At 39.5% G+C, this 11634-nt stretch overlaps 1 protein-coding gene across 1 annotated transcript; it reads right to left on the minus strand.

Annotated features, from left to right (window-relative positions):
• Positions 1–11: 11 nt before the first annotated feature.
• LOC144889453 (protein SDA1 homolog) lies at positions 12–11286 on the minus strand (the record flags this gene model as incomplete). Its single annotated transcript, XM_078769675.1, has 13 exons — positions 12–88; positions 246–343; positions 453–529; positions 734–792; positions 2845–2902; positions 4356–4459; positions 4913–4982; positions 6105–6206; positions 7943–8020; positions 9744–9801; positions 10056–10127; positions 10755–10949; positions 11224–11286. Coding segments are annotated over 13 exons (1111 nt in total), but the record flags the coding sequence as incomplete, so codon positions are not given.
• Between the last annotated feature and the right edge of the window lie 348 nt (positions 11287–11634).

The following is an 11634-nucleotide window of genomic DNA, read 5'->3' on the forward strand; positions in this document are numbered from 1 at the left end:
ATGATGTTCACCCTGTCTTTTCGCTGCAGTAGTTTGGGATTGATTGTTCTGAAAAGCTGGATGATAGAACGAGCAGCCACGGCAACATCTGCAACAAAATATGGAAATAAAGTGAAGCAATTCTCACAGCATAATGGGTTATTATTTCAATAGATGTTACATGTTCTGTCTACCAGTTCCCCTTTACCGACAATACTTCATTTACCCTCATCTCTTCTCCCCAACCCTCGCCCAAACATTCTCACTTTTGTTGCGGTGAGACTTGTACTGAGACAGATCCTGCAGCAAATCTTCATTCATGGCAAGCTGGCACCGCGTGCAAATTTCCCTGATGGCATTCAAACTGGACAAATGCACACTACTCAGCCTACAGATTGTAGTGACGACACGCATTATAACAAGATCCTGCCATCATCGAGACGATTGAGTGTACAATCCGTGTCGTGTCTCACCCGACAGCCATGGCCTCTCCGGAGTTACGGTCAGTCACAAAGTTATTGACGATGGTCATAAGCACGTTTTCAATAGTCTAGGAAAAAAGACAGCCAAAGCAATGCAAGTTTAGCAGAAGAAAATGGGCCAGAGAGGTGAGAGATGGACATACCCAAAATGCATTGTGATTGTTGTTTCGAGAAAAAACAAACAAAAAAAACCAGCAGAATATCAAGAAAATGTACAATGTTCAGTTAATTTAATATTTCTTGATAGTCTTTCATGCAATTGGTTATCATACCTCTGGTGGGACGAGTTGGTGACTTGCCTGAGCCGCAAAGAGCAGAACTTTGGTTACTTCTGCAGAATTAACAGCAATCAACAAAGTTGTACAATTAAATGTCCCCAAATCTTGCAATCTCACTGAATTCCGGTTACAAAATTAAACTTTGATTCCAAGCTGAGTTTATGATGTCTGGCTGTTATAAAATTATTACTGGGCACCGCCATCTTTACAAGTTTATTGTAAACATTGCGCGTGCATACGATGGCCGATTCCTCTCGGCACGGTGCGGAAATCCCTTGTTGAAATCCCTAGGGACTCCATGCATAGTATCTGTGACTGTAATTGTCTGGTAACACACCCACAGAGGATGCATTCTCATGTGCAATATCAATATTGTTTACAAATTGGCTCGTGCATACAAACGGCGCACATGCTGCCCTGTGGTGTCACTCAACAAAATGTTGGGTAACCCATGCGTGCGCGTGTGTGTACAATTTTGAAATAGCCCCCCCTCCCCCCCCCTTTTTAAAATTTTATTTAAAAAATACAGACTTTTACAGACTTTTCACAGACTCTTGAGGAATTTAAACTTCTTTTTTAAGTGAAAACGAGATTTTGGAATTTTATTGACCCCTTTTTCACAAAACATTAGGAGGTTAAGACACCGACTCCCCCCTCCATTTTTTGCAATAACAAGGTACGAGTTCCAGTGCGGGTTTCATTCTTGGTTCTAGTGTCGCTATGAAGAACCCCTGGCACGCATCAGGTCCTGATTGTGCTTTGTATATTTTTTCACATGCGGCAAGTACATGGCCTGGGGTGATCAGCTGCTATTCGTCCATTAATAAACCCCAATTTTATTTTATTTTTCTTCTACGGAGGTAACTGTGATAAAACACCACTTTTTTAGGTTTGCTGTACCCGATTGTGTGCAAGAAAGAAAAAAAAAAAAAAAAACCCACACCATTCCTCTGCGAAAACGGAGAGGGAGATGCGTACCCGATCTTTTATGAACGACACCATTGGGACAGGCCATTATTCTTTGGACAAGCAGGCCATAAACATGGATCAGTTTGTGACAATTGGTGGTACACAATAAACCCAATCCGCACGAGGTACTGTACATCAACAAGCGCTCAGACCAAAATAAAATTAGGGAAACTGAAGAAAAAGACTAACAGCAAATTTATTTAATACTATTTTTTTTTTGGTATTTTATTTTAATATTTAACTAATTTTTATTTTAATATTTATTTGTATTTATTATTATTATTATTATTATTTTAATTTTGTATACAAGACCGAGGCTCGTGAAAGAGCTAACATTAATCACACAAAAAGTCAAACCGACACATAAAACACAAAAAATAAGGGGAGCGGTAGACAAGATGGGGAGAGAGGGGGAAGGACACAAACACAACATTTGAGAGCAGGGACATCGGGAGAAATGTGGGAGGGGGGGGGGGGGCTTGGGGGGAGGTGGGAGAGGTATAAAACATATGAACACTGCAAGGATTTCCAGGAAAGAAGTTTTACAATAATTACAATAATTTATTTACAATAAATAATTTATTTGTAACTGCCCAATGGAAGTTGGTCTGCAAGAAAAGCAAAGGAAGCTTTCAAATGTGCTGCCAACAATGTCATGAGTTACTCAGCATGACTCATGTGCAAGGTGTTAAGATTGATACTTTTGTGAACGGCACTGCAAATGTGAATAAGCTGGCACCTGATTAGCACAAAAAAAAGAGTGTACACTACAAGTAATAACACTGCAGTAAGTAACACAGCACTGCAATACTGGGGCAGTTGAACTATGCCCTCTTCGTATCCCAGGTTAAAGATGATGATGACAGAATGATTACTGTTGTGTGGTACGGCTGTTACCTAACCATCAATCATCGAAGACATTGTGTGCTAAACAGTCTACAAAACAAAATAAAAGTTAATAAAAAGTATGACCCTTCAATCTAAAACTAGCTCCCACAAATAATTTCATGGGGGCAATTTGTTTGGAAAAAAAACCCAGCAACTTCAAGAAGGTCTTCAAAAAAGATTTCTTCGAACCCTGGTATGCATGTGCACATACATTTATATAAATTAGGTCTGGCTCATCACACACCTACCTCTCTGATGTGGTTGCAGGAATCTTTGCACAAGTGGATAGAAATTGAATATAAGCAGCTGCAGGAAAATGTAAAACCTCAGAACTTTAGATTTAAAAGTGGTGAATATTACATTGTCATTTAAAATTGACATTAATTGACAATATAAATTGACAAAATTTAAAATGTAAGTGCCATTTAAAAGTGGGGTTAGAGTACGGTCCTTACAAACAATATTTACAGAAATTATGATTTCCCGATATTGAGCCCTGTTTAGCATTTTCATCTGAATCAGTGGCTCAATGCTGGGAACACAGGTTCAAATTGCATAAACTATACGTGTTTGTCCATCAACAGCTAATGTGCTTGTAATCCCTGGTGTTGGGCTAGCGGCTAGGGTGCCAGCTTAGGATCCAAGGATCTTGGGTTCGAATCCCGGTCGATCGCTAAATTAACGCCAAGGGGGTTGACTCAGCCTGTCATCCTTCCGAGGTCGGCAAATTGAGTACCAGTACACTGGTAATTCCCTGTTTATCATAAAAAGGCGACAAACAGGGTTGGCGGCAGGAAGGGCATCCGGCCGTAAAACATTGCTTCAAAAAAAAGGGGACCAAAAAACAACAACAACCACGGTCCCCGAAAAGGCCAACCCCCGCTTTGCGGGGAAAAATGGCCTCTAAACGGTGGTTTTATACGTGTTGGTCCATCAACAGCTAATGTGCTTGTAATCCAAAGAATGACACCGACATCTACCATGTCTGCGATTTATGGATAAGGTCCTCCAGGAGTCCCAGATCAATACTAAAAAGAGTTCATTTTCATTGCATATCCACCCAAATGAGGGGAGGGATTGACATTATTGAGCAAAACATTGGATTGCAGATAATCCTCTTCAAATCCTCCTCTTCTGCCCTTTATAAAGGATGAGGTCCAATGACATCAAGCTTCTGCTCTGCCTTGACCACGATCCTTCTCCACTCTCCTCTGTCCTCAACCAACTCTCTCCACCCTCCAAACAACCTCCACCTTATTGATATCCCTCTTCACACAATCCTCCCATCTCAACTGCCGTCTACCTCTTTTCCTCCTACCTTGTTCCCTCAACCTATCCGCTCTTTTTGTCATTCTCTCTTCCCCCATCCGCAACAAGTGTCCAACCAATCTCAGCTGGTATTTCACCAATCTCCCCGTCAAGCTCATCTGCACACCAATCTCCTGCCTCAGTTCATCCATTCTTCTATTCTTCTATCCACCCTCTTCACTTCCACAATCCTCTTCACCCAGTTCTTACAAACCTGCAGCCTCTGTTGTTGTCTGTCGGTGCCACAATTTCCAGACCAGTAAATGTTGGCCGGCGTTACACACGACATCAGAACCTTCCCCTTCAATCTCCTCGATATATTTCTGTCTGCCATTAATCCATCCATCCTCCTCCACACATTCACACCCACCTGAATTAAAGATTAATCATTAATTGAAAATGGAAGGAGCAAGATGGAGAATTATGATACTCGCACAGCTAGCTACCTTACCTCATGAATGCCAATAAGGCGGGAGATGAGGTCCATCATCATAAGCTTCACCTCAAAACGCTCCGTAGAGCTTTCCAGTTGGCGAAGCAGCTTTTCCGCAAAATCTGCATTCACAAAAGCACGTCACATACACTTGGTGATGAAGGTTTTTTTTTTTTTTTAGTTCCTCAATGAAGCTGAAAATTCTAAAGATTAAGATTATGCTTCATGAAACATGACCTCCAAACAATGATAGGGAAGTGACTTATAAACGTTGGAGACAACATTTACAGATCATTCGTGATACTCAGACGTATTAAAATAATTAAAGAACCCAAGAAGAATGATGGTTGAAATACAGTAATCAAAGCAAGACAACCAATGGCCGTGCGAGACAGTACAATCCAAAAAGGGGAGGCCAAAGATTACTGTAAACTGGATCAAATGAAACGAAATAAGAATGATCTCGGTTATTGGAGAAATTAAAATGAATGCATTGTGAGGAGCACACAAAGCAAAGTATATTTTATTGAACTATCCCTGAAATAACAATATTGTCAAGGCATCAGAGCACCTACCCTGAGGGTCATGCAGCAGATGTATAGCAGAAAAGTTAAACGTTTCCACGCGGTTTTTCTTCTTGTGTTTCTAAAGACAAAACAGAAGACCTGTAGTCCAAACAAAAAGGCTAAAAAGGGCAATGTCAATGAAACATCGAGGTTGGAGATTGGACATTATTCAAATCAGCTGCTTTGATATACCATTTGCATGTTAATGTCTCGAGTCTAGACAACTAATTCATAGCAATGTACTCCAGAGTGATGAGATATAATATATCCACAGTAAGCCAAAGCAGAACATTCGTCTAAATGAATATTCATCTTAAATAGAGTTTACAAATAGGGTAAAACAACATTTTTAAAATTTAAAGTACAGAGAACTACATGTAGCACATCACAAGGCTACCAAATGGAAAATATTTGGGTTTTTTTGTACACAATGTCAAGGGTCGTGGAAGAGCTAGAACACCGAATGATTCAGAACGAGGGAAACGAGCCAATGGAAAAAATAGAGGGAGACTTGGACAAATAAGGGATGTGGGGAGGACTAAGGGTTAGGTGAGGACGCATGGGGTGGAAAAGATGGATACAAAAATCAAGCTTTCAGGAAGGAGAAACTGTAAATTTGAAAGGAGGTGGGCTAGGGGAATGTGGGGTTTAATGGGGGAGGAGAGAGGGGGGGGGGGGGTAGAAAAAAATCATGGTTTTGCATGGGGAATCTGACATGGAGGTGTATTTAAGACCTGGAGGGACGAATGAGATTGAAGAGATTGGCAAGTTGGTTCGACAGGTGGAAAAAAGAGGAACAAATGAGTGGAGGTTAGTAGTGATCCGAGAGTTCAGAACTGAAAAATTCGGAACAGAGGCAGATGAATACGGGCAAACAGAATGCCACGATTGCACTCGGCATAACAGGAAGTATTCAAAATAAAGGCAACCGAATACAACCAAAGAGATAAAGTTGGACGTTGTTCAGCCAAATAATATATGGCCCAAGGTATCATTCAAACACGACACCCGAACAGACATAGCCAAACGATATTCAGTTGAGTAAGGTACAGGTGAACACTTTTTGTCTTAATAAAAGTTGATTCAACAAGACCGACTCGAGTGATTCTATTTTTCTTATCAAAATTCATATTAGACTAACAGACATATCTTTGCCACACATGACCATTTTCAGTTACGATGTGGCAAAACAGAAGCATACCCTCAAAACACTCAGAGCCTTTTTCAGCTTCTTCTTATTTTTGCTGGTTTTTTGTCCGGTCCCATACCTCATCATCAGATCTCGAGCTGTGGGGCCTTCTGCCTGCAAATGTAAAAAAAACAAAAAAAAACATACACATAGATTTTGCATACAATTACACAAATAACGAGATTTGAGGATTCCTAAGTTATTAAAGTTAAAATTTTTGCCAGGGTATTGGCCCATTTCTTTGAGAAAAGTCCTGTTGGTTATTTCACCTACTAAAACCCTTTAACAGGTATCGGTATGTTAGAAAGTTCAGACACAAGGGTCACATATATTTAATACAATGCTAATCTATTTAATTTACCCTTAAAGTATAGGCAGTCATACTATGCATAGTTGTAGGAGTAGTAGTAAGCCAGGAATGTATCAATGAAACTTTGTCTGGTGAAGGAAACACAATATGAAAAGTTTCAGCAAGAAACCATGTTTCAGCAAACGCTGTCTGCAACGCGGAAACCCGAATAAAGCGAGTGTAACTAGCACAGTTCGTGATAAAGTGGTCTCAGTAAAAATTAGAAACTGCTCAAAATGTATTATGGATTCATTCCATAGATGTGCTGGAATGATGTATTTATGGTAAATAGGCCGAATAAACACTCAACTCTTGCTTGGCTTACAACTCTCTCTCCAATCCCCTTTACCACAAAACACCATTGAGGTTGTATGGCATGAAAGAAACTGAGAAGGCCATATTAAAACTATCGAACTTTGATGTATTATGGGAATTTTAAATCTCAACAGTATAAAGTCTGATCCTTGTTTTACAAATATAGTTCAATCGAGTTGTGAAAGACCCTAAAGCTATGGGTTAACATTCATATAATAAGTCACTATTTGTGACAATTTTTGAACATCACTCCCTGCAAATTCATCCTCTCCAACCAAAACCTAAAGATGACGCCAAACTAATTAAATTTCTAATTTTAAAATTATTTCTCTGAAATACCTTCAGAATGGGTCCGGTCGTCCGTCCGTCCACATTTGACGAAAACATCTCACAAACTACCTGACCGATATGGACCAAATTTTTATGATGCATAAAGACAGCAAGGTCTAGTGGGGACTCATTGTGTTCCCCATCCGGATACACCCATTTTGAGGGAGCTAAAGGGGGGTTTTGCCCCAAATATTAGTATTTCATTCAAAAATCTTCTCAGAAACAGACAAACAGATCCAGAGTAAACTGGCCATGCGGCATCATGACCTTAAGTTGTGCTCCCCATGGCCGTATCTCCCCTGGAAAGGGGACCACGGGCTCCCTACCCTCATCCCTCATATTCACGAAAACATATTTTTCTCACAAACTACATGACTGATATGGACCAAATTTGGTATGATACATCAGAACATTAAGGTCTTATAAGGTTGTGCTTCCCATCCGGATCCACCCCTATAAAAGGCTGGAAATAGGGGTTTCCCCTCAAATTCAGATAATTTATTTAAAAGTTTTCTCAGAAACCATGGGGGAAATAACTATCAGTCCCCCACAGGGCGATTTATTATACTTGTTTAAACACAAAAGAATGCAGCAATCTCGCTTATCAATATAAACATAGAATAAAACACCCAATGACATGAAGAAAACTTTAAATTTACCAAAAGCGACTTCTCAATCAGACTCTACTCAAAATTTCAATCTCAAACAAATGCTCGAGCAAAATCTCAACCTTAGGCAAACACAACATACCAAAAAGATAGATTTAAAATGATTCGCAACAATACGTAACCACAGACTCATCAGATATCTTTAAATACCATAAAAAACAGGTTTTTGAAAGAAGTGGTACACTGACCTCCGACTCCGAATCCGAATCGCTCTTTTCCTCAGATTCGTCTTTGCCAATAAAAAACTTTATAGCAGCTACAAGAACCTGTCACACAGAGAAACACATTAACTTTCTCTGCAATGTTTAACCAAGCAAGCCATAAACCAACAGCCAACTTAGATTTTGTACTTTCGTTTAAAGAATTGGCCTTTTGGAGGATTTCCTCACAGCACTCATCATGACATAGTGACACCAGGTGCAAATCCTATATAACAAGCTGATCGGTCCACTTTTAGTTAATATTATTCATGTCAACAAAAAGCTGTTTTTTACGTGTTGGCCCAATATGTAATATGTGCGCACGGGCTTAGAAATGAGTGGCTCATATAGTGCATGAGATTGAGCCATGTTTTTAATGAACCATTGGGCCAAAGTATTGGGATTGTGCCAGGTGGGATTGGGCCAGGCCTGACATTCATCTGGAGTTAGGTAGTTCATGCAGGTGTTTAGCCAAGTTTCTGGTATTAACATGCCAATTTTTTATCGAAAGACACCATGTGTGGGATCTTTAACATCCACCAGCATTCCCATGTTAGCAGGCAGGTACCTAGATAAATGCCATTTCCAACACATAGTGAACATTTTGTTATGACTCTCTGCCTGTGAAGCACCAATATGACAGTTTAGAGATGGACCAATAATCAAACTCAGATCAGAGAGCTGAAAGGAAAAAGCACCATGTCGGTGCCATCCCGCCAGATGCTAATAAGCTAGACTAGAAAAAGATTAATACTCTATTCACAAAAAAGGTGAAATAAAGATGAGAAAGCATTGTGGTTGCTGGTGCTGCACTGGCTAATTTCACTGGCTAAAGACCCCTGACGAAAGTGCCCTCCAAGCATCTAACAGCCAACCAAAAAAATAATAAGACATTTCACAATAAAGAAAGAACTGTTAGAAACTGCCTCACTTCATATTTTTTGAGTTCAAGTGAATACACAAAGCAGTAGTTGCAGCAAAAGTTAGTGTTGAAGAATTTCCCCAGCAAATTCTGTTTTTTCCCCTTGTGATCAAGTTTCCAAGACTTGGTAATTCAGCAAAACTCAAAATGTCTTTGGCAAAACAGAAACTGTTATATTAGAGTCTACGTCTTCTTTGTTCTTACGCAGGACAATGCTGTGGGGTAGCCTCATTGGCTGAGAGTTCTGCTGTGCCGCTGATGCAAAACCTCTCCTGGTTAGGGCAGGAATTTGGAATTTGCCCAGGGTGCAAGCGATAGCTCGCCTACTCTTCGTGAAGGACACCATGGGATCTTTAAGGTCCACCAACGAATACTGGCAGAGGGGACGCCTGTTTGACTTCCATCGGAGGGACGGCACACACACATTGATGAATCACCCTGCTTGTGAAACATTGGGGTGACAATTTATAGCTGGGTCGGGATTCAAACCCAGACTAGACAGCTTAGAGGCGAGTGTGCATACATCTAGGTCTAGGCCTTCCTGCCAGCCCTATATCACAGTCATGATATTGTATTTAAATGACTAAGAAATCAAATTAGAAAATAAAAATAATATAAAAAAGATAGAATAGAACCACATCGGAGCTATTCACATATTACATGAGGGAGAGGGGAAAGAAGAAAATAAAAAGGAGGTGGGAGGGAGAAAAGAGGGTGGAAAAGTATTTGGAAAAGGGAGGACAAAGAAAAGAAGGAGGGGGGGGGGGGGGGAAGGCAAATGAAAGGTTTTTGGCATTTTTCCAACCAAAATATAAATGACACCATAACTGTGTATCAAGGCAGAGGATGTGGAATAAAAATTCAAACCTTAGTGACTTGTGCAAAACATGCTGTCGTTATGACATTCACAGTTTTTGCATCATTCCTGGAATCCCACAAAAGAGAGAAAAAGTCAAACAATTACAGGATACAAAACTATAGGGTTCATAGAACACCTTAATCCCACACAGTATCAAAGGAATACGATTCTAATTATTTTTATCAAAGTATTTTTATGATCATGATTTTTGATACACAGTATCAAAGGATCAAAGAATGATTCAATAGCAATAAAATTATGATTTAAAAGATCGTATAAAAAAAAAATCCAGAATTTTCATCTGTTGTCTTGTAAATCACCTTATAAAATATGTCCAAGTACCGCAAAATTGGAGGTTTGTAGAAGCAATAAGAAGGCGGACGATTTGTGTTCTACGGTGTTCAATTATTAAATTGCATTGAAATAAAATAAAGATGGTAAAGGTCGTATAAAAGAATAATTAATGAGGTTTACCACTGTTGACGCAGTGTCGATTACACCATCTGACACGTTACATCAGTTCTTCATGCCTGTTGTTTGTGTCCTTTATGCATGTAGAGTTAAACACCCTTTAAAAAATAATTTAGAACCCTTTAGAATTAAACACGGTGTGTTAGAAAGGTTCTCCTTCTTCATTTTTATGGACAGAAGAACGAAAGGACTCCCCATGAATGCTGATATAAATGTTGCAATTTGATAGTATTTCTTATCATCTCTCCCTGTTGCTAAGGCATAAATGAGAATGGCCTCCCGTTTTCATTTATTTTCAGTATCTTTAAACATGATTTTTGAAATAGAATGATCAAGAAGATTAGCCTTGTGATTTAAAACATTTATTTACATGTATACAAGCACACGTTTACCTCATTGACATCAAATTCCTGTGCTGCCACTCCGTTACCAAGGTTTTTTTTTTCTTTTTTTTCTCTGACCTCTTGATGCTGAAATCCAATCAGTTCATCTTTTCATCATAATATCTACTTATACCAAGTATGGTCAAAATCCCATCACTGGTTTACAAGTCAGCAAAGTAACAGAATTTGTACCTAATGGGACTTCTGGCCTTTGACCGCATGACCGCATAATCTAAGCTGTTTATCTTTGCATAATTATAGATGCTTGAACCAAGTTTGACTTTAATCCCTTCCGTCGTTCTTAAGTTATCGCGGTAACAAAAACCTATCACAGACACACGAACGGACGGACACGGACAGCTGGATGGACAACCCGAAAACATAATGCCTCTTTCGACTTTGTTTGCGGAGGCATAAAAACACTTGCTGTTTATGCCAACGAATGTATAGGATGAACAATGAACAGTAAATAAACAACTTAACAAAATCGTGATCATGTAATGTCAATTTTAATCACAAGCATAGTTTTTAAATTTAAATAAGCCTCCATATTTTCTAAGCAAAGTTATTTGGTGCTGATTGAGGGATTTTATAGATTATGGTGTGAGTAAGAAGAAGAGGACAGGATAAGAACTGCAAGAAGAGTGCCTGGCAGGTTGTGACGGTAACATGATCATCCCAAAGAAATCCTTTGCAGCTTTGGAATGATTGTGTTGGATGGATGAGGAATTGCTATCCTTTTAGCAAGGCCAATTGGTTCTGAGTTTTGATTGGAGGCTTTGACCTCAGTAATCAACACATAGAATGAAGACCAACTTAACTCGCTCTTATTCATTCTCTCTCACTCGCACATTTTATTTATTTTAATGCATGGCTGAGGGCAATCGTAGGGTGGAACGCAGGGTGCCAATTGTAAAATTTCTAGGGGAGGGAGGGGGCGAGGGGATTTTAAACTCAAAACTCAACTTTGCTTTAGGTGGGCAGCGTAGGGATTTACAATGGTGCATCATCGACCACTCTTGTGTTTAAATGGGAAACGTTACAG

The sequence above is a fragment of the Myxine glutinosa genome, unplaced genomic scaffold, assembly GCF_964187855.1.
Source record: "Myxine glutinosa unplaced genomic scaffold, kmMyxGlut1.1 SCAFFOLD_3953, whole genome shotgun sequence".
Lineage (NCBI taxonomy): Eukaryota > Metazoa > Chordata > Myxini > Myxiniformes > Myxinidae > Myxine > Myxine glutinosa.